Below are 24,431 nucleotides of genomic sequence, written 5' to 3'. Positions count from 1 at the left end.
CACCATGCCCAGTTTGTTTTGCATTCTTGCTGCATTGAGCCCTGTACATTATAAACTGTGTCTCTTTGCTGTTTGTCCCTGGTACTTCTTCTGAAGGTTTTTGGTTTTTGGTTTTTTTTAATTCCAGCTTTCTTGTGGTTGGCATATGTAAGGTATCTTCTTCCAACCTTTTGCTTTTTTTGAGGTACTGGAGATTGAATTCAAAATCTCATGCTTGCTAGGCAAGTGCTCTACCACTTAAACCATGCCACCAGTCCTTTTGCTTTTAGTTTGTTTTTCAGATAGAGTTTCATGCTAACTTTGCCCTGGTCAGCCTCAAGCCATGATCCTCTTACTTCTGTCTCCCCAAGAACTGGGATTACTGGTGAGCACCATTACACCCCAGCCTCACCCTTTTAATTTATGGCTTTATACAGACAACCCTCACTTTGAGTGGTTCCTTAGTGACGGAGCTTTGATCTAGTTCTCCAGTACTCATCATTCCTTTGTACAGATCCAAGTTTCCATCTGGTATTACTTCCTTCATAGAGATCACATTCTGTATCTCTTTGTGATAGCCTACAACATTCTTGACAGTTGAAGAAAATTTGAAGAAAAAAAAGAAAAGGAGTGCATTGTAAATGCCTTGCAAAATCTTTTATCTAAGTTATTAAGTAGTCAGTATTATGACTGGGTGGATCATTGTGAAGTTAATTCTGTTTTTTGCTTTTTATTTTTGTGTTTGTTTTGCATCATACTTAGAAACTCCCATCAAGACTGAAGCAGACGCTCTGGCAGAAAATCAGGTTCTTCACAGCACTATTGCTCAGACTGCAAGGCAAGATGTGAAAGCAACTGTTAGAAATTTCTCAGGAGCCAAGTGTGAAAACCGGAAGAATGGCTTCAAAAAGACTAACTCCAAGAGGAAAAAAGATTATCACAATTATCACACATTATTTGAACCAAGAACACACCATCCATATCTCTTGGAAATGGTAAGTAATTTTTCTCTGCACTGTAATGTTTGTGTCTTGCATCACGAGGTAGGACCTCTAGGATTTGTTGTGATGCTCGTGGTGGTTAGAAGATTCATATGGTCCTTGAAGATTTGTCTGTGAGGTATCTTAACTCTAAACCTACATTTGGCATAGTGCTAGTGTTCAGTAAATGTAGAATAATTACAGTTTTCAAACTTCTTAAAATCAAGGAATATAGGTTTCACTGGTTGGTAAGGAAATATGTATTGAGGTTAAAGTTTTCATTGAAAGCACAGTTGCATACATTGTCAGGCTGAAGGAAAAAAAAAAAAAACAAAATAAAACAAGCTGTTTGAGGTAGCTCTTGCCTGTAATCCTAGCTACTTCCAAGGCCGGGATCAGGAGGATCACAGTTTGAGGCCAGCCTAGGAAGAGTTTGTGAAACCCCATCTCAAAATAACCAGAGCAAAAATGGCTGGAGGTGTGACTCAAGTAGTGGAGCATCTGCTTTGCAAGTACAAAGCCCTGAGTTCAGACCCCAGTCCCACCAAAAGAAAAACAAACAAATTCCTATTGAAAACCACAAAGTAATGGAAAGAAAAGACCCAAGGTTTTCTGACAGTTCTTGTTTCCTGTCTTTGAGAACTGTCTTTGCCTTTTCTCTTTCTATACCTTTATTTATTTGTATTTATTTTATGCATTGTTGACTTTCTCAGTAGCATATGTACTCAAAAATGTGATGACTTTCTTCTAATTGTAAACATGAAGCAATGTGCCTTCTGTTTCTAAGTAATAGAATGAAGCTGTTCAAAGATAGACTTTCATGTCTAAGAGTAATAGAAATATTCCACATTTTTTAGTGGAGTTGAAAAACAATTGACAGTCTGTGAAAAGTTTCTTTTTAACTTCTTAGATAAGTGCTTATGTTGTAGTCAGAGTGTTCTATGATTTTACCTCAAGGTGTTACATGCATACACAGTTGGTTATTATTAAAATGGATCTGAAATATACTCTGTTTTGTAAATATCATTGGTATATATTTAAATTGCATTTTAAAATTAAATAACTTTCCATTGAAGGTCATGGAGTTATGTTTCTGAACTATATTAATGACATAGGAAAATAAATTGAAAAGAAAATAAATTCTGTTTTGGCAAATAACATGTTCCTTGGTTATGTACCAATAACTTAGATTTCTTTTAGTTATAAACACAAAAATGGAAGTTATAAAAGAAAAGGGATGTCAAGAATTTTTTACTGCTAGTTTCATTGTTACTATATTTAACATACCTACTTACCAATTTGTATTCTGTTTTTAGATTTGGATTTGAGGGAATTCCTTCTCACTATTACTATTAATTTATTTTTATAAGAGATGGGATCTCACTGTGTTGCCCAGGTTGACACCTGGGGTCAGGTGTTAGGTGAGCATCACCAACCACTCTGTCCAGCTGAGGGAGTGACATGATTTTTGTAGTAAAGAATCACAGACTTTTAAGTCTGTTTTCTTGTCTTTTGCTAAATATTCCTAGAGAGGAGTATAGATGTGAACATTTGTGCTGTTAAGAAACTAGATAGTCTTGGGGTAAGTTAAAAGGAAAAGGAAGGAGGGCCTGGCGTGCGACGTGGCTCAAGCAGTAGCGTGCCTGCCTAGCAAGCTCAAGACCCTGAGTTCCAAACCCCAGTAGTGTCCCCCGCCAAAAAAAAAATTTAAAAGAGGAAAAGAAAATGTTTTTGCATTGTATCTTAACAAAATAATCAGTAAATATACTACACATCTCTTATTGTTCTGTGTTCTTTATATATCAGATGAACATACAATATTTTAGATTGTGGGCTTTTTTGGATTTATTTATTTTCAACCAGCTAATTCTCTTTTTTTTGTATGTTTTGCTTGGTTTTTTTTAGCTTCTAGCTCCAGACATTCGACATGAAAGAAATGTGATTTTGCAGTGTGTCCGGTACATCATCAAAAAAGACTTTTTTGAACTTGATACTAATTCTGCAAAAACTAAAGATGTATAGGTGTCTTATGTTTCAGCATACATAACTGAAGCATATAAAATAGTATCATTCTCAAGCAATGGAGGAAAACCAAAACCTTTTATTTTTTTTTCCCCCAAAACTGGACTAGTACTTAAATTGTAAGCCTCATAGATACTATGTTGGGTTTTCACATCTCTCCTTTGATTCTATGCAAATAAATATAAGCTGATTTTTTTTTTTAAGACTGTGTCTGTATTACTGGGATTGTAAACAGCATTTGCTGGGAGAATTTTTCTTTTTATTTATGTTTATTTGTACATATTCTCATTAAGGACTAGTTAAGAACTGAAGATACTGGTTTAGTAGCAAAGAAGAAAGCTTTTTAAATGCTTAACTCAGCTAAGTAAAATTAGGCAGAGAAGTACATACTGTTTTTAATGCAGAGCAGGAAGAGTTGTTCAGCAAGAGAAGAATATTTTAAAACAAGCCACATGAAATTTATACAATCAGGAAGTCTTAAAATTAAAAATTTCCTTATTTATACCAAATCCATTTATGTAGCTTAAATATTAGATGTTTGAAATATTAATATAGATAGGTCTCTATGTTTAGATTTAATTGAATTTTTTTTTAAAAGTATGGTTCAGAATCAGACTTTTTTTTCCATGAGAAAATACTTTGTATAGTACTTGATGGAATTCAACTCATTTCTTACAGCAGAGAGAGTAGTTGCCAGATGATGTGAATAAGCACCTCAGTTTTAAGGTTTAATTAAAATTTGTCCTATGAAGGTAGTGATTGACCCTTTAAAACTTTTTAAAGTAATGAAAACTCTGAGATCTTCTTGTTTCCTGTTATGGCAGGGAACTTAGCCCTATGCTGTAGCATTGTGCTAGCTACACTTACCATTGTGCCCTTTTGACTTAGTTAAAGGGGACTAGGGTTTTAAAAATTAGGGTGCTATTATAGTTGAAAAATTAATTTCATGTGACATTGTGGTTATTGAGGTTTGTGAATCCTGTAAAAAGGTGAGAAAACTGAAATCAGCTCTCAGGAAAGCTTCTCTGAGTTAGTCTCTCCAGAATCCTGTAACACCAGTGACATCCTGAGATTAAGATTCATGTTTGGACACTTGTTTCCTAAGCTTGTAACCATGCTACAAATCTTTTTACTTTTTGTGGCTTTTTATAAAAGTATTTCATTTTAGAAATTTTCAAACATACAAAAATATACAAAGTAATGTAATAATACTCCTCTTCCCAGTCAACAAGTAGCTTCAAAACTTTTATCTGTGGCTAATCTTGCTTTTTTTTAAATACAGCTCAGGCATTCCTCCCTGACTACCCAACTGTGCCAGAGATATTGAAGCAAATGCCCAAGCATCACACTATTTTCTTTCTCATATATTTCATATATCTCTAGAAGATAAGGACTTAGCTTCACATCTCCAGCACTTGAGAAGCTGAGGCAGGAGGGTCACAAGCTCAGTGCCAGCCTGGGCTACTTTGTGAGATCATATCTAAAAAAACCCCAAAGGTTAAATAAATGAATAAAAAGCACTATACATTTAAGAATTTGTTATTCTTTTTTTGGGGTAGGAGGTACTAGTGCTTGAACTTAGGGCCTTATGCTTGCTGGACAGGCACTCTACCACTTGAACCACTCTACCAACCCTTTCTTGTGTTGGGTATTTTTGAGATAGAATCTCATGACCTGTTTGCCCTGGCTGGCTTTGAACCATGATCCTCCTAATCTCTGCCTCTTGAGTAGCTAGTATTACAGGCGTGAGCCACTGGTGTCTGGCAAGCAGTACTTTTTTTTTTTTGCAATACTAGGATTTGAACTCGGGGCCTCACAATTGCTAGGCAGGTGTTCTTCCACTTGAGCCACTCCACCAGCCCCTAGGAATTTGCAATTCTTAGTACCATCAACTATCCAAAGAAGTTCAGTTCTTAGAACTTTTTTAAATAACGTAGTTGAGATCATCCTTCAGTATTTTATTTTGTACCTTCTTTTGTATATCATAAGAGCTGTATGAGGCTGGGGGCTATAGCGCAGGTGGTAGTGTGCCTGCCTAGCAAGCTCTAGGCCTTGAGTTCAAAGCCCCAGTACTGTCCTCCCAACCAAAAGAAAAAAAAGCCTTATTACTCATTCATTTCATTTCATTTACTAATATTATTGCCTCTCTCCCATTAAAAAATAGACATTAAATTCTGATACAGCAATGAGAGGCTGGGTAGCATATTCTGATTTAAATGTGATAGCGGTGGTGCCAAGTTCTGGACTTTACCTCACCAGCTGCAGCTGAGTCCAGCAAGTTTTGGGTGGGAGAGGAGGGGAGGAAAAACCAGGCTCATGGAGCTGAGGGAAGGGGTCAGGGCAGTTTTTCTTGTGATGTTCTTTGACACCCCCTCCCCAGCCCTACTTTTTGGGGTTTTTTGGCGGTACTGGGATTTGAGTTCAGGCTCTACCACTTGAGCCACTCCACTAACCTTTTTTTGTGTTGGGTATTTTTGAAGTAAGGTCTTGCAAACTGCCTGGGATGGCCTTGAGCCATTATCTTCCTGATCTCTACCTTCTGAGTAGCTAGGATTATATGCATGAGCCACTACCAGTGTCCAGCTGAAATTAGCCTTTGATTTTTACCATGTTCTTCCCTTTGTTCCTGATAGACAGAATGGTGACTGAGAAGTGGAGCCACGGAAATGGCAGAAGTACCTGCTTCAGGAGGCAGCCTTTCTTGAGCAATCCTCTTTAGCCTAGCTGGAGACTTCTTGTGGGAGTGGAACAGGGAGCTAGCAATTATTGCTTCTGCAAAATTGCAGAGAGAGGAGGAAATTGGCAAGTGTGAATAAATGACATAATAAAGAAGATGGATATTCACAATGTCAGGGAACCTTGGAAAAAGGCCTCAAATTGAAATTCTGTTTATAGCTGTTGCCATAGACTGTGCCCCGCAGGCAATGTGCCCTTTATATCAACTGCAGCTAACATTTGGTGCATTTTCTGGGTCTTCTCATAATGAGAGGAGCAAGTATCTCTCACTGACTTCCATCCCCAATCAACTCAAATCAGTGTTTGTGCATATACAGGACAATAACATTGTCACTTGGCTTTTGTCGGCTTAGGAGTGCCTACCGTTGCCCGGGTCACAATACAGTGCAGTTTAGCATCTGTGTTTTTCTGATTATTTTTTGTTTTTATTTAGTTTTTAAGGCTACACTACAGGCTTTATATTTTATATGCACTTTATCAGTTTTCCATGACTGTACTTTTAGATGATTCAATCTGGTACACCATGTTGCACTTAGTTTTTCCCTTTAGTTTCTTTTTAGTTTAGGATTTTTTTTTTTAATGACAAAAGTAATCTGCTCATTGTAAAAACTCAAATAATCCAGTGGTATAGAAAATAAAAAGTGAAATTTGTTCTGCTCTCTATCATGTTCCCTTCCCATCATACTTTCCAGAAACACTGTTCTTAACAGTTTGGTATATGTTTCCAGACTTTTTAAATATGTGTATATATTCGTAGGTATCTAAACACACATGTATAAATTTTGTATTTACATCATAGATATTGCCTTGCAATTTTTTCACTTGACAATATGTCATGAATATGTAAGCATGTGTACATAAATGTGCATTTATGCATGCATATATGTATATGCTTTTACTTTTTAAATCATTCCCTGTGGAGAAATCTGTTTCTGTATTAATGTTTCCATGTTAAGGATACTGCAGTGAACAGTGCTGAATGCCCACTCTGTCTATGTGTGTACCTATCTGTAGGAATCTTAGGATCAAAAGCTGGGTGGCCTCTCAAAGGCCATATCAAATTACACTCTTACTAAAAATGTATTTAAGAGCTGGGGTTGTAGCTCAAGTACTAGAACATCTGCCTAGCAAGTGTGAGACCCTGAGTTCAAACTCCGGTACCACAAAAGGAGAAGAAAATAGTTGCCTTTTCCACTTTTTTAATCTTGTTCTTTTGAATGTATAGCAAAGTTTTCTGAAGTCTACATGATTGTGATGTAACAGCTAATGGAAGATATCCTTATCTTGTGTTCTCTAGAATTTTCTAAAGTGGTAGATTGGGAATGTATATATGTGAGTTTTTAGAGATTAACTCAGTACTTTAACTGCACTTTTCCCAGCTGTTATCCTTGCTATGGTCTTGGTCATGTCTGTGACTATTGTCACAATTGTTACTTGTAATCACAATGATTTGCAAAACTAAAATAATGCCACTAATATTTTCTGCATTGGAAAGTAGAATTTTCTTTGAAAATGCTATGTTAATATGTAAATGGGTTTACTGTATTTTAAGTGAATTTTTACATTTAATTTTTAAATTTCTAATGCTTTTTTAGCCTTGAAAGGTATTAGCCTACATAAACAAAATCTTCTAGAAATCCTTAATAATTTTTAAGAGTGTGAAGGAGTTCCTAAAACCAAAACATTTGAGAAACTGTGCACTAGAGTTGCGGCTAATAAACCCTTCTGATCTTTTTGACTGATTTATGGGCCCAGACTCTGTAGAAGTAGTTGTTAACTTGTACAATATTGATAAAGTGCAAATATCTGGTAGAGTGATATGTTGTTTTTCTTTTCTTAATAATTTTTTTTATGGTTGTGCTAGGGGTACATACATCATACTTGAATTCACCCCCTCCATCATTCTCTTTATTCCCCCTCCCTCCCGTTCCTGGAATAGTTTCAACAGGTCTCAGTTTTCCATTTACTAATAGTATATATATTTGTGATGGGAGGGAGACTGGGCTTGAACTCAGGGCTTCAGACTCTACCACTTGAGCCACTCTACCAGCCTGGTATTTTTCTCTGGTAGAAAAGCGGTTACAGTTTTTAGCATTGTAGGATATTAGCCACTTTAACATCTAATTTTCTAATGCACCCTTTGGTGCATCCTTGTTTTGTTTTGTTTTTCCATCTGAGAGGTTCTTTGGGGGTTTTGTTTTGTTTTGTTTTTGTATGAGCCACTCTACCATCTTGCTAGTATTTTAACTTTTGGTGAGATCAGATCTATTTCTGTTTCTTTTTTATGGCTTTGCCACATATATTCTTTTTTTTATTTGAGAACTAATCTATTCATTCATTTATTCATCAGATTTATATTGGGCTCTACTTGATGTCAGACACTTAATTTTTACCAAAAGTTGTATATTTTTTATTGTTGTGCTGGGGGTACATTGTGACATTTAACAAAAGTTCTTAACAACATATCAAATATACCATACTTGAATTCATCCCCTTTATCGTTCTTTATCTACCCTTCTCCCTCTCCTAATACTCTCTAGCAATATTACATTTCAGCCTTTATTTTGCAGATGGTATGAGATGGGAATATTTTACTTTTTTAATTCTCTTTTTATGTAACCATAGAAGAGGGCCTCAGGCATTTTTTTCTCTAATCTCTTATTTTTACAGGTAAAATGGTTTATTTTGATAATGCCTTCTAGGTTTTCACTCTGCAGAAGGATTTGTTTTTGTTTCTTTGAAAATGTTGATACCATACCACAGGAAACAACCCATTATTATTATGCAGTTTTATAGTTAGTAATTTCTTCTTGATATTCTTAGGAGCAAAGTAATTTAATCAAGGCTACCTTTTCTTCTGTCCTAAGCTGTTTTCCATTTTCTTAAAATAACTAAAATTGTTTGTTTATTTTATTAGAGTGGTAGCAACAACCATTTCCCAAATTCAGATATTACACAGTCCAAGATTACTGGCCCTAACCACTAAATTGTCTGAAGACATCCTAACCAATAAAGTGGGTTTTTTTTTTTAATGTTAAAATGACTACTCATTTTTTTTTCTTCTTTTTGGATCTGTGATCTTATATCCTGAAAGAAGTATGTGAAATTTTCTAATCTTACTTAAGAACTTAAATTATAAGAGACCAGTTAATGTTATTTGTAGATAAGCTGCATAAATTCCAGAATATGGGTAAAACCTAACATCAAATTCCTGAAAATTCTGTTGCATGCAGATAAATCTCGGATAATACCTATTTTTTGAGCTCTGGAAAGGTTTTTTTGTTGTTATTTTTAAACATTGTCTTAATTCCTCTAGTATGTTTATTTAAAATAATAATGACTCACTAATATAAAAAAATCTATTTCCTTTCAGAAATAGGAAAAAAAATCCAAATTGCTTTTCCTTTTGATGTTTTTACTTGGGAATGTTTTCAAAGAACAGATTTTTAGGTTGGAACTAAAATAATAAGACTTAAATTCGATAAGCAAATTAAGTATCATACAGTTTGTAGTGATGTGATGATATGAGAACTGTGAAACAAGGAGATATTTGTCAATAAATGTCAAAATGGGGAGTCCCTGAAAAATACTGTTTAAAAATCAAAGAGCTAATTCACAATAGCCAAGCTGTGGAAACAACCAAGATGTGGAAACAACCAAGATGCCCCACTACTGATGAATGGATCAAGAAAATGTGGTATTTATACACAATGGAATTTTACTCAGCCATGAAGAAGAATGAAATCTTATCATTTGCAGGTAAATGGGTGGAACTGAAGAACATGATTCTGAGCGAGGTTAGCAAGACTCAGAAGACCAAAAATCGTATGTTCTCCCTCATATGCGGACTTTAGATCTAGGGCAAATACAGCAATGTTGTTGGACTTGGGTTACATGACAAGGGGAGAACATATACGGGAGGTAAGGAGTTAGATTGAAAACCCAAAACATGAAAGCATTTGATGTCCCCATTCCAGAGAAGTTAATACAGAAACCTTAAAGTGACAGAGGTCAACACCAGAAGGGGATCGGGAACCAGTATAAAGATCAGTTAGAGATGAATCAACCTGGGTTGTAACACATTTGCACATGAAAGCAATGCTAGGAATCTCTGTATAGCTGTCCTTATCTCAACTAGGAAAAACACTTTGTCTTCCTTATTATTGCTTATTTCTACTCTTCAGCAGAACTAGAGAAAAGCACAGAACAAGTTCTGACTGGAAGGGAGGGGAGAAGGTGGGGGCAGGGGCAGGAAGGAGAAATAACCCAAACAATGTATGCACATGTGAATAAATGAATAAAAAAAATTTTTTTAAAGAGCTAAAAAGATGGAAGCTATCAAATTATGCACTGAATCTAATTTGTTGAACCTGAGGTACTCACTGCTCTCCATTACCTGACAATGACAAATGGCATTTGGAAATAAATTGCTTACCATGCCAGACACTAGACTACTTTGATGTAGACATGTGATTCCAAAACCGGCTGATCATCTAAATTTGGGTTGTCACATCCTACCCTGAGATTCTGATTTTTATAGATTTCGAAGTTGACCGGTGAATATTTTAACACGCTTCCCAGATGATTTGGGTGACTAGACAGGTTGGGGAATCACTGGTGTAGGCCTTTGTGTGTACATAGAAGCCCATATAGGGCAAGGTTACTGGTCCCCACCTCCCAGGTTTCCAATTCAGAGGTTTTGAGTGGGGTGAAAATGTGCATGTCTAGTAAGTTTCCAGGAGATGCTGACCCAGTGACCACACTGAGTCACTCTGACAGACCATCCCTGAAATTTCTGGGCATGCTTAACAAAGAAACAGCAAACTTAATTCCGCCTGTGATAACGACTTGTTTTTGTGGCTCAAGCGTTTGCTTTTTTTTTTTCCTGTACTCAGGGCTTTGCATCTGCTAGGCAAGTGCTCCACCTCTTCACCCATGCACCCAGTCCTTCCTTTCTTTGCTTCTCAAATTTTTGCTTGGCCAGCCTGGAACCATGATCCTCCTGTCTCTGCCTCCTGAGAAGCTAGAATTATGGTCATGCTTCACTATGCCTGCTCCCAAAATCAACATGACTTTGGTCATGTTCTACTTTGTGCTGTTTTACCCCCTTTGGAGCAAGCTTTAGTTAATTGACAGACCTCTGTCATGGTGGGCATCTTGCGGGGTATGAAGATGGTGTTTGCTGACTAGGAAGTTGGTAGTGTACTAGAAGTAGCCCAGGAGTTGTACATTTAGATTGAAACCCCAGTTATTTGTTGTGATCTTGGTCAGGTCACCTACATCTTTCTGAGCTCCAGACATGCTTTTTCCTGCCAGGAGGCATTTGCGCTTCCCTTTCCTGTATTGTCTTGCTGCTTGCTTAAGCCTGAGTCTTTGGTCAATCATTGCTTTTTCAGGAAGACATTCCTGACCTTCCTAAGTGGGTCAGGTCCTGCTCCTATGACACACAGTTCTATTAGTCAGTTTTCCATTACTATAATGAAACAGCTGAGGCTGGGTCACTTACAAAGGTGTTATTTAATACACAGTTTTAGAGATTCAAGGGCATGGCGCTGGCTTTGGCTCAGCTCTGGTGAGGATTCCAGATTCAGAGACATAGTGGCACTAGATAAGAAAGGGGGAACTCAGGTCCAAAGACTCAACTACTCTAGGTCCTATAGCTAGACCTCTGGTGTTGAAACATCAGCAACTGAATTACCCAATGAATTATACTGGCTCTACGTCCATCTTTTTGGCGGCACTGGTGTTTGAACTCGGGCTCATACTTGCTGAGCAGGCTCTCTACCACTTGAGCCACTGTGCCAGTGTTGGGTATTTTTGAGATAGGGTCTTAACAAACTGTTTGCCCAGGCTGTCTTTGACCTAAGATCCTCCTGATCTCTGCCTCCTGAGTAGCTAGGATTACAGGTGTGAGCCACCAGTGCCCAGCTGTTCTATGGGCTTTACATACAAGTGCTAAATTCTGGACCATCTTTTCAAAGATGTTTGTGTAGCAAGCAGTCTTGAAAAAGAGAGAGAGTGGCTTTTTCTGGAACAGGGCAGGTATGCTTAGTGCTCATTATAAAAGATCCAGGTTCTCCAAAATCAGGGGTCCTCCTCCTGTAACTTAGCTTGCTCCATGTGCAGGTATCACCTAGCCCTCTTCACAGTTTCATGTGAAAATGGACTGAAGAACCAGTGCAAATATTAGCACTGGGAAAAAGTCCTTTGTCTCTGACCCAGGAGTTTTGTATCTTTTTAAAAAATTGTAGTTATAATCATCATTAAGTCACTGAGGATTGAACTTGTTCTTATAAGGCAAGTGCTCTACGAAGTGGTAGAGCACAACCCCAGTCTTTTTGCCCAGGCTGGCTTTGGACTGTGATCCTCCTACCTCTGCCTCCTGAGTAGCTGGGTGCTCAGGTGTATACCACCGTGTTGTGCTTGTTTTCACCCAGGCTGCCCTCAAACTACAATCCTCCTATTTCTGCCTTCCAAGAAGCTGGTATTAGAAGTGTGAGTCACCACATGTGGCTTCTAGCTTCTATGAAACTGGCAGAATACCTTGTGGTTATGCTGGCCCATACGTCTTATTCCTTAATGATAATGTCATGAGGGACAAATTTGCCTTTGTTATTCTCCAGCATAGTCAGTTGCCGAGCCTAGCAAATTGAGGACCAGTCCTTGAAGCATGAATTAATAGAGATAAAGAACTTCTGGAAGATAACAAGCACCTGTATTCTTACAGAATTATTGATATGAAACCAGACCTAAAGATCTCTATTAGACTTGGGCTGTTGAGTACAGTTAAGAGACACAAACCACAAGTAACAGAGACTTTTTTTTTTGAGACAGGGTCTCACTATGTAGTGCAGGCTGGCCTCAAACTTTCCACCCTCCTGCCTCATCCTCTCAAGTGCTAGGATTACAGGCATATGCTACTATACCTGGCTTAACAGAGAGCCTTATATAAAGAATTGTTAGCCAGGTATTAGGAAAGAGAAAAATCAAACACCTTCTAGAACACCTCAATCTTGGAATTATCCACCATGAAAACTTGATGTGGCCTGAGATTTTGTCCAATACTCTAGTATTAGCACTGTAATTAAAGTCCCTTCAATTAGACTCACAGATGGGACACTAGGTGTCACAGAGGTAGGATTGATAGGGAAAGCAGTCCTCTCTAGGACTGGAGGAACAAAAGTAAGAGGCTAGGAGTTTTGCAAATAGGAGCTTGGAGCATGGTTCTGCAGGCTGGGACCCAGAGCCCTGGGCTGTGGAGGTCTTGCGTGGCTGGCCTGGCTCCTCGGGACCATGAAGGGGCGTATGATGAGGGCATGCTGGCCGGTTAGTGCTGGAGTCTCATCAGGCAGAGGGGGGAGAAATGTGAGAAGGCTGGTTCTGGAAGTAGGAAAAACTGGAAGCAACTGTTGCTGCTAGGGTGAGCTGTGGCCATCAGTCACCCAGCAGCATCCCAGTCTTTCTCCAGTGCCCCCTACTGGCATAGACTAGAGTCCAGCCTCAGCATCACTGAGGATACAGATAACCAGCATAATAAGATTTTTTAAAGCCTGTTAGATAGTGGAAAGAAAGAATGATTTGTGACCTGGGAGGCAGGTAGGCAGTTGCCTGAAAGGTCTCCAGCATTAACTTGAACTTAGTATCTTTCTTTTGGGTCAGGGAGGGTTGTAGCACGGATAGCTAACTGGCTTGGAAATTCTGTTACTGCTCAGCACCATGGGTTATCACCTGGCCTATTTTTCAGGATACACTGGACAGAAGGAAACAGCATAGGGTCATGATCTAGGGACAGAGGCTCATTGGCAGTTTTATTAGATTGTGTGCAATGTTACGGGCTTGCTATAGAACTTCTGCTGTGTCTGTCCCACACCCTGACAGTGGCTGATTATCTTTTAAAAGATAAAACACTACAGATATTTGATTATATCTCACCCACAATTTGTGACCCACATGACTTCAGTATGTCAGCTGATTTGTAAGTTTTAAAGCATGATGCAAACGGGAAATAGTATTTATTATTTGTATTCCCCTGTCTCTTGGTGGAGTTCCAGGGAGGTGATGGGTTTTGTATTCAAGAGAGGATCTCAGAGAGGAGAAAAGAGCTCAGAACTTATAAAATTAACAGAGTAGTTTTATATTCTTAAGACTTGGTATTCGCCAATAATGATCCTCCTGATCATTCTTTTTGATTCCTGATTTTGGGCCCAGATAAATTGGACAAAAATTTCAACAGAACACACTAGTCTGTATAATATTACCATTCAAAAGGAACTGGCTTCTACCATATAAGTACTTGAAAGAGTTATAATGGGCAGTTTTCTTAAAATCTGTTTTCATTGGATGGGACTTAATTATGGTGCTATTACTGGAATACTGGACAAAAGCTTGGCTGACATCAGACTTTCATGGTAGATATTTACAAGATTTGAGATGTTCTAGAAGTTGATTGAGATCAGGTATTTTTGCTATTATATTTATTACGTTATTGTCATCAGGGGATATTGTTATTTTAGCCTTTGTTATCCTTACCCAGGTTATTTTGTACTGATTGTGGATGTGGAAGGCCTATTTCATTCTTATTGCTATGTGGCTTTTGGCTTAGTACCTATTATAAGTGAAAATTTAGCTAAATCGATATCTGGATTAAGAAAAACCAAACACTATACAGTTGTGCCTCAGCATCTGAGGGGGACTGGTTTCGGGACTCCATGAATACCCAAACCTGGAGATGCTTAAGACCCTTACATAAAAAGGTGTAGTATGTGCATAGAACCTCTCCACATCATTCTGTACACTTTAAATATCTCCAGAATACTTAAAGTAGCTAATAAAATGAATGTTATGCAGATAGTCATGTTGTATTGTTTAGGGAATAATGACTAAAACAAAAAAGTATGCATGTTCAATACAGACACAATTTTTTTTTCTGAATATTTTTTGATTCATGGTTGAATCCACAGATGCAGAACTCACTGACATGGAAGTCTTATTGTTTATGTGTGTGCACATACATATTTTTATATTATATTTACCACTTTTTTTTTTAATAGCAACAGAAAACATTGTTACGACTTCAGTCTGAACTATCACCCAAACCTAATGTATTAAAGGCCTGATTGCCAGCTGATAGGCCTTTGGGCAGTGATTGGATCATGAGGGCTCTGACTTCATCAATGGATTCATCCTTCAGTGGGTTCATAATCCCATGGTGTTTGGGGGAAGTGCTGGAAGCTAGGAGGTGGGGCCTGGCTGGAAGAAGTAGGTCACTGAGGGGAGGGGGGAATCTTTGCAGGGTGTTTCTTGCCCTGGCCCCTTCTGCTTTCTCTGCTTCCCAGCTTCTCCTCTGTCACATGCGCCCATGCTTCACCACAGGTCATTGCAATGGAGCCCGCTGACCATGGACTGAAACCTCTGAAACCAAGAGCCAAAATAAGACCTTCTTAAACTGTCAGTCCTAGGTATTTGTCATAGTGACAGAAATGCAAATGCAGAAACAGACTAAGATGGTGGATTATCTGAAATTCTTCTGACTAGTCAGCTGGAATTGCTCTTGGTGTTGCTGAATCGTAGCTTGCTCATCCATTATCCAGAACTATTTACTAAATTTCTATATGTGGCACTATCCTCAACAGTCTTGGAAAGTGGGCATAGTCACTGTTATTTAAATTAATACCAGGAGTTGGGTAGCATACTTGCAAGTGAATGAACAACATGTGAACTGTAAAGCAAAGGGGAACTGGAGTATTTGGGGTGCTGTCATAGAGACTGCATGGAGGTGATTTCAAAGTGGCTTTAAATGTGAAGGAGAGCTCTTGCTCAGATGGGCCAGGTAGAAAAAAATGAAGGTCTGAGGGGTGATGAAGTGAGGGACCCGCGCTGGGAAATGGAAAGGGATTGAGGAGAAGCTGGCTATGTGCTAACCACATTGGGAATGAGAGACTGAGTATTCAAATGGACAGTGGCACAGAAATGTAACTCTGACCCACGACCTGCAGCTTACTGCCCAGGAAGCCAGCTTGCTATAAGTCAGACTACTAGCTCTAGTAACAATCCAGGAAGCCAAACTGCCATGTCTATAATAGCCCCAACTGGCCAGGACTTGATTAATAACTGAGTTTCCCTATAACTGAGTTTCCCTAAGTGTCATCCCTGCTTCCACTTAGGACTGTTGGGTCTGGAGAGCTAAGGCCGATGAGTTTCCCATCCCCCCTGGAGAGCACTGTGATTCCTGTATCCTGAGGAGTTAGAGGTCTGCATTCCTGCACCCTGAGAGGGAGTTGTAAACTGCATTCCTGCATCCTAAAGAAGAGATACAGGGTCTGATAGATCTGCCACAGGGCTGATGAGCAAAATGCTCTCAAGATTGTTTCCCCTTCCCCAATAAAGGTGCTAACTATACCAGTTCACCTGAGAAAGCCCTTGAAATGCACGGCCAATGAGAAGCCTCCCCCCAACCCAGAGTTAAAACGTCCATAAAACCCCCAGCCTTCACCTGAGCAGAGAGCTACTTGCTTCCAGGCTCCACTACTCTTCTCTAGCTGTAGCCTTTCCTTTCTCTCTAATAAATCCTACTTTATACACCAGCTTTGGCTCATCGCTCAGCTGCCTCACGAGCCAGTGCTCTGGCCTGTGACGGCAAGGACCCTCGACCCCAGCCTGCAACACCTCACACTGGCACATAACAGGACCAACCAGAGAAAGCCAACACATACCCCAAACCAATCTCATAGGACATCCCCTTCTAAGGTGCCCTCTGTCAGATACCCCTGCCACAGCCCCCAACTGGGCAAGCCTGAAACCTTCCCTGCTTTGCCCTCTAGCACTGCCCACTCCTCTGATGCATTTGAGTCCCAAACACAAGTGACGGTGGCTGACTCCTTGCCATAGCAAGCTCCAAATCAAGTCTTTTCCTTTCTCGTGTGGCTCAGCTTCTCTGATTTCCACAGGAATATTCCTGCTGCTGGTTCTGACCTACCAGCTGTACAGCTTCCTCCCTTGCATTTCTGCTTCTTTAACAAGTGGTGTTTGTTCCTGGCCTGGCATTTAACCCAGGAAAATAGTGGGGAAAGGAGGATTGACAGCACTAGGAACTGCTTCTTACGTAGAGTGGAAAGAGTACTGGCTCTGATAGAATAGGCGATGGGGGAGAACACCGTTCTGAGGTAGTCTGAGAGGCTTCTGATTTTAAAGGATTGCTAAAACAATATTCAGCTCTTCTGGGACTAACAACTTATCCTGTATTCATTCATACATCCCAGTCCCTTTACTATCCCAAGAATGGCTCCAAAGTAGGATATTATTATTCAGTAGTTTCTAGTGGTGGGAAGTGTCTGTCAGCTGCTGGTAAGTTACCTAGTGCTCTAGTGATTGCCCCCCTGAAATCACATTTGCTTAAAGGTTCAAAACAATTCCTACTTTGCCTCCTCCCTAACTTGACAAGTTTAACGGTGGTATAAAGGAATTCATTATATACTGATTTTAAGGGGAAGTCCAATTTTCTTTGAATTTTGTTTTTACACCTTATTATGTGCATTGCTTAAAGTCCTGACCTGCAGATATTTGGTCAAAACTGCTCTTCTGTTCTTGGGAAGCAGTAAGTTAGTTGGTGACACAGGTTCTGTGGATAGCAGAAGGTCAGTCAGTATCACTATCTGACTGATAAGAAATCCAGACATCACATGTCTGACACACTGTGGTTGTGGAATACTCTGGTTATAGCATGGGCTGATCAAGTAGGAATTAAGGTCCTGACCCACAAAGCCCGAGCTCCTTGCATGCGTTGCATTGCATGCGGCCTCCTGGGTGCCCACCTTCATTCTTCCTTCTCTAGGAGCCTCCAGTTTCACCAGGCTGGGCTGGGCCCCCCTTCCCCACTCCCCTCTCCATGACGCCTTCATTCCTCACATTGCTGCGGTTCCTCACAACACCTACCCACTCGCTCCTCACTGTCAAAAGCCCAGGTCCAGCCCTACCTCCCTTTTGACATGTCTGCAATTGTCCTTACAAGAAGTGACCCTTCACCGCTTAATTCTTCAGTGGTCATTGTCTGTATCACTTAGAGTACCCTTGAACACAGTCACCTGTTGAACAAATACTTATTTAACTAATATTTATTGAATGTCTACTAAATTTCACATTTGCTCAAGGCAGGGAATACAGCCATGAAACAACATAAACTGTGTGTACTCTGGTAGAGAAGACAGACAAGTAAGATAAATGTGTAAAACACACAGTATGTCAAGTATTGGTGTGGATGAGAAAACCTACAGCAGTTTACTGAAATTCTAGTTACTGCACAGATAAGTATCGTGAGAAGATAATTTCTAAAGGATCTGAAGAAGGTGGGGAGCAAATGTGAAGACCCATCCCTTAGTCTGGAAACCCTTTCCTCCTTAGCAAGTGGCAAGGCCCTGAGGTGGAGGTGCGTCTAGAGGATTTGAAGAATGATAAGGAGAGTAGTGTGGCTGGAGCCAAGGTCAGGAGGAAAATGGGGATAATGACCGGGAGGGGCTGGTTGTCCTGTAGGGTCTTTTGAAGCCCGGGCAAGACGTTGGTTTTATCTGATGATATGAGAAGCCATTGAAGGGTTTTGAGGAGAGAAGCAACATGTTCTTTGTTTTAGAATTTCCCTTTGTCAGCAGTGCTGAGAATAAGCTTCAGGGTGAGGGAGCTGGTGGGCAGAAGTAGGAGTTAGACTCTTTTTTTTTTGAGATAGGGTCTCACTATGTAACCCAGGCTGGCCTTGAACTCATGATCGTCCTCTTCAGCCTCCAAGTGCTTGGATTACAGGTAAGACCTGGCTCAGGTGGCTTGAACAAAGCAATATTAAGAAGTGATGAAATCCTGGGTATATCTCCATGATAAAGCAAGGATTAGATGTAAGGTAAGAGAGAGAGAGAGCAAGAGAGAGAGAGAGAGAGAATGTTATCAAGGGTGGAGCAACTGGGAGAATGGAGCCGCCATTATCGAGAATGGGGAAGACTGCAGGAGCCAGTTTGATGGAAGAGGGTAGGGGGTGGGTTCTCAGGAGCTGAGTTCTAAAACATGGAATTTTGAAATGCTGCTTAATAGGTTGTAGCTTTGGAAGGACAGAATGTTTAGTGCCTTGTGAACCTTTGGGCCTGGTTTGTTGACTGCATGAGCCAATCAGTCAGCAATAGTGACGTTCTTTCCAAGAGCAAATGAGATTACTATTTCTAGCCTCAGTTGAGAGGGAAACTATTTTTTGAACAATCATGATGGAGGTGATAATTCTGAAAATGAGTAGACAAGGAAGAAGGGACTAGGGGCAGATACTTTCTGTGCCAATGTCAGCATCAATGAAAATCTCATTTTCACTGGATTAAGAAGAACCCGTAACAGTTTATTCTTTCTGGAAGATGTCATCAGCCTTCAGAATGTATGTGTTATTGTTAATGAAGCTGTTATCTTTATCAATGACAGTCCCCTATTTTATGAAAAGTGTTCACAGTACTAGAGTGGACTTAGGAAGATATAAACAGCCAATGCAGTGGTATATACTTGTAATCTCAGCACTCAGGAAGCTGAAAGGATGGATGGAGAATTCAAGGCCAGCCTGATACCCTGTCTAATGAGAGAGAGAGAGATTGAAAGAGATTAAGAGTTCAGACTCCAGAGCAAAATGTCTGGATTTGAATCCTACATCTATGACTTATTAATTATCTTTTGAGCAAGATAACCACTCTTTTTTTTTGTGGTACTGGGATTTGAACTCAGGGCCTTCAGCTTGAGTCACTCCACCAGCCCTATTTAAAATAGAGTCCCGCAAACTACTTGCTGGGGCTAGCTTTGAACTGCATTCCTCCTGATCTCTGCCTCCTGAATAGCTAGGATTACAGGTGTGAGCCATTGGTGCTCGGCTAAATTAAAATCACTTTTTTTTTTTTTTTTGACAGGACTGGGGTTTGAACTCAGGGCCTCACACATGCTATACAGACACTCTACCACTTGAGCCATTTCACTAGCCCAACATAACCATTTTGTGTTTCAGTTGCTGCTTATTTATTTCTTATTTACGTATATAACAATTTTTTTTTGCATTATGGGATCAAACCCAGGACCCACTTGCTAGGCAAGAGCTCTACCACTGAGTTAAACTCTTGGCTGTGTTGCAGTTTTCTCTCTATCATTAGGTCATTCTGAGAATTATTAAAATGTTCAGAATTGCCTAGCATATAGCGAATCTTGATTTCGCTGTATCAAGCATTGTCAAATGTATACTGGTGCCATAAGAAACATTGGACTTGACATAATCTGATTGTGACTACACTGATGATAACTGAGATTGATTATCTCACAGGAAAGAATAATAATGAGCTCAGAAAACCCATTCAACTCAGAGTTACTGGTAGACAGTGCAGAAATGAGTCAGTTGTTTTAGCCTCTCATACAAGATCCAAATTGATCTCCTAGCTAGCATGTAAGGGGCAAAACAAAGTAATTAAGGGCCTCAGAGGGTCATAACTTCAGTATTTGAGCAATTGTAACATGGGACATGAGTTTTCAAGATGCCAGGCCATGGGATACCTGCAGTTACCATTCCCAAATATGATCCTCAAAAAAAAAAACCCAAAAACAGAAAACAGGAAAAGCATCTCACTCCAAATCTGAGCCCTGGAAAGAGCAAAGAGATGGAGGTGAGTATGATGGTCTAGCACAATGACTGATGAAGAGAAAGTATGGGGAAATGGAGTATGTGGGAGGGATATTAGGAGACCACCATGTGGTTTCTGGCTGTATGTTGTATTTATTCAAATATTAAAATCATGGCCCTCTGAGACTCTCGCTTAGTTTGCTTTGCTGAGTAGGTGCTATGTGGAAACCAAGACTATTCCTCTGAGGTCGATTAGTGAACAAATAAATGCATCAAGTGATCAAGTACTCAAACTGAGAACTGATAATATAACAAGATACCATGCTGGGAGATATTTTTACCTAGACGAGGAAAGTGACTTTTCCATCCCCAAAGAAGTGAAGATAGTTGCAGAGCTCGATTCATTACGTAATCATGTCTGCTAACCACTAAGCCAGAAGCCAGGGTGCAACAGAGTGAGAGCGCCAGACTCTTAAAAACATACTTTTCATCATACAAAATAAGACATCCATTGATCATATTCATCCCCTCTATTAGTCTTTCTTACCCCTTTTCCCCACACTCACCTCTTTTTAAAACTTTCTTACAGAAGTTTTTTTAATGGGTGAGAGAGCCAGACCTGCCGTCAGGGAGCGTTTGGTCTACCATAGAGAGGGAAGCCCACAGGATGAGTACCTGGCCAGCGCGTGGGGTTCAAGGATGCTCACCCTGAATCATGGGACACATAGAAGTCATTAGATTGGGGACAGAGGCGAGGAGCAGAGTTATATGATCTAAATAAGCTCCTGAGGAAGCTCTGTCATCCCCATGGCCTTTTGAGATCAGACCTAATTTTAGAAACTGAGCCTGGTTTTAGGTCATGAAGATGAACTCACCCCCTGGTCACCAGCAGGTGCTGTTACCCACAGAGCTCTGAGGTTAGCTCTGTGCTCTAGCTGAGAGTCTGTGCTGACCACAGCTCTTCTTGGCAGAGCGGAGTTTAACTGGTGTCCATTTTTGATGCCCTTATAAAGGATGACTCTTGGGCCCACTGAAAAGGAAACCATCCTTATACCTAAACGGCTGGCAAACAAAACAGTCCTCAATCACACCCTGTATCACATTGGCTAATGTAGATGTCTGGCAAGTACAGTATGTTTGGGGCTTTTTCCAGTATCAAATGGTGGGTAAAATGGGAGAGTGGCCCAGAGAGAACCAGCCTTATATGCATGGGAACAGGAATCACTGTTCCTTGTGTCAACAAAAAGGCTTTTTTTTGTATGTGCGGAGCTAAAGAAATGGTCTGGCTAAACTTCAAAAATTTGTGGACTTTTTTTTCTCCTTCTCCCAGGAACATTTTGTTCATGTTGGTGGTTTAAAGGAGGCAGCTTTCACACAGAAGTACAGCAGGAAGTATTTAAGTTAGATAAAGAAAAGGACTGCTTGGCAGAAATGATCAATTGCAAGACCAGGTTCTCAGAGGGATTATGGAATCTGATTTTTATTCATAGATCTGCTATTAGATAATTTAACTAAGAAGGTGGCAAGACCTAAGCCTCCACACCTGTGCTTTGGAATTCAGAGGAAAACGGGAGTGCCTAGTGACTGGGAGGATATAAGGTGGTTTCATGGGGCTGAGCTGACCTTGGAGTTTGGGTCAGAAGTGAAAAGAGGAGCCTGACAGAGGGACAGGGGAGGCAGAGGAGGGGGACAAACTGAAATGTGGCATCTCTGCAGGTAGGGATGGGAGGTAGTATTAGCAGGCTAGGTTAGGGCCTAGTATGCAATGCTGGGAGGGCTTGGCCAGAGAATTTAGATTTTACTCAACAATCAGAAGCCATTTTTATTTTTTAGGCTTGTCAGCAGGAAAGGACAATGATGGAAATGAATCAGAGATTCTAGGCTTTTAGAGACTGAAGGAAACTCAGCTTTGTAGTTTGGTGTTTCTCAGAATCTAATGGCTTCAGAATCATGTTTATGGACAATTCTCATTAAAATTCAGATTCCCAGGCCTTGCTCCCCAAGGTCTTATTTGGAAGTTCCAGTGGGTGGGGCTGGGAATGAATTAACAAACTCACTGGTCTGAGGCTGGACACTTCTGGCCTCCCTGCCAGGCCTGAGGGACCCACCAAGCACACTGAGAAACCCTCAGCCTTAAAACAAGTACAGGCCCAGAGAAAGCAGGAAGGTGACTGCAGTGGAGAGGGAACTTCTGTCCTCCAGATTTTCTCCTTCCCTTTCTCCACTCCAATCTTGGAGGCCCTGATGCCCCCAAGGCAGGAAACCCAAAGAAAGAAATGAAAAGTGAGTCATGGCTGGTGTAGTGAATATTTAACCAGCACACCAGTTTTTAAACCAGTTTGCTGGCTCTCCACTGAAAAAAACCTGCTCTGCCTTGTAGGTTTTGCCCATTTCCCTGGTGTAAATACACTCAAGCCTGGCTGTCTTAGGCTACCAATTTGATGTCACAGAACACAGGAAAATAAGCCCACAATGGTCTCTTATGAGCCAGCAAACCATTGCTTCTAGCCTGAAATCAAGCTTAAGTTTGGGGTGAGGGTGGGAGAGCTATCTAGAATGAAGGTTGAGTTGTTGAATAATGTATTGTCTCAATGTGTTTTATTACTTAAAGTGACCATAAAGCATCCTGGTGTTCAAGTTTCCATTCCGTCATCAAGGAGAAAATAGAATAAATTTCAGATTAGGGAGAGTGAGACAAAAGTGAACTTGCACTTGGGTTATAGCCTAAGGATGGCGCCCATCAATGTATGGGCTACACTGAGAAATTTCATCCTTAAAACTAACACAAGGTACTCTCAAATAAGAATAATTATAACATAGGAACAAAAAAATTGAAAAGTAAACATGAAACCTCTGGGCCCCCAAATTGAGAAGCATGGAGGCAGGGTGTAGATGATGAGATTGGTTTGGGAGAGGATTCTTTGGAGTTTCAAAGCAGATGGCTTCAAAAGCAACGCAGCTGTTTCACTGATTAAAAAACTTACAAATGAAAGCGTGGAAAGAGAGAAGAAGAAGCACCTGAACTATGTGTAAGCCCGACCGCAGCGGCATCCCGCCAGGGACAAATGGGCGATCACGGGCTGCCATCTGACGCTCATAGTAGGTTTGCAGTCAGTACTTCTAGGTTCTTCTTCAGGGCCATTTTCACTTTTAATTACGGAGCTGCACCCCTGGTAATGAGGGCCAGGCAGAACAGCTTGTTTCGGGCTCCTTTTCTCCTCCTCATGATGGAAGCCCTAGGGGCCTCAGTCAGAGGGACCTCCAAGTCTCCCGCAGGGGGGCCAGGAGGGACCTGGGCTTTTAAATGTGCACACAACCGAGCAGCTCAAGCCACAGGGAGGACGCGGGCCGCAGCTCCCCCACACCGGCCATCCTAGGAACCCACTCTTTGTGCGGCCCTAATCCAACACCGAGGCTTTATGCTAAAGCACGGCGTGCAGCCTCCAGCCGAGAAGGGCTTTAGAAACCACACCGCATTTCCGTCCGCTGGCCGGGAATGCTCGCGGCCAGCCGAACCCCGCCCCCAGCCGTTGGGTCAACAGAACCCGGAAACGTTCCAGGCAGTCCGCGTTCCCACTTCCGTTCCTTCGGGGAAAAGATCAACTTTCTGGGGACCGGGTGGTGCCGGTCCCAGCCGTGATCCTCTCTCTATGCGAAGAGGAGAGGCACGGACGCCGGGTCAACGCGTGCTGGGCTCAGGCACCGATGGGATTCAAGGGACTGCGGCCGGCCCGGTTCGGTCTCTGCAGCGAGCTCGCTTCTTCGGGAGCCTCGAACCTTCACACACCGGTCTTTTTTGTGATCTGCAGGCGTTCTACATAGGCATTATGAACCGTGGCCCATCCATTCCAGGGTCACGTCGGTCTCGACATGGTACCTAAGGTACAAGATTGCTTGAGATCCCAAAAAAGCGCGAGTGGGTAGACAGAAAAAGACTCACGGGCCCTTTAAGAGAAGGACCCAAGCGCTAGGCACAGTGAACCAAGAGTACGCGCAGGCGCAGAGGAGATGTCACCCCGGCGGTGGGCGGGGCTACGTAGGATAGGGCGAGCCTTGGTAAAACACTCAATTTGCCTAAGCTCGGCCCTTTGCCTGTCGTC

The 24,431-nt window shown here is 40.9% G+C and overlaps 1 protein-coding gene across 2 annotated transcripts in view; it reads left to right on the top strand.

Moving 5' to 3' along the window:
* The window catches only part of Nufip1 (nuclear FMR1 interacting protein 1), a 50,813-nt gene extending 38,946 nt beyond the window's left edge, over positions 1 to 11,867 (top strand). Inside the window, exons 9-10 of one of the 2 annotated variants that reach the window (XM_074043354.1) lie at positions 742 to 974; positions 5,615 to 11,867. In XM_074043354.1, the coding sequence (XP_073899455.1) occupies positions 742 to 974; positions 5,615 to 5,626 (245 nt within the window). In that variant the 3' untranslated portion in view covers positions 5,627 to 11,867. Of the gene's footprint in view, positions 1 to 741; positions 975 to 2,864; positions 3,185 to 5,614 lie in introns of those variants that run through there. The other variant, XM_020183388.2, reaches the window with a different exon arrangement.
* Positions 11,868 to 24,431: the final 12,564 nt, after the last annotated feature.

Source organism: Castor canadensis, chromosome 10 (genome assembly GCF_047511655.1).
Source record: "Castor canadensis chromosome 10, mCasCan1.hap1v2, whole genome shotgun sequence".
Lineage (NCBI taxonomy): Eukaryota > Metazoa > Chordata > Mammalia > Rodentia > Castoridae > Castor > Castor canadensis.
The sequence above is the reverse complement of the archived record's forward strand: the minus strand, read 5'-3'. Positions and strand labels throughout refer to the sequence as shown.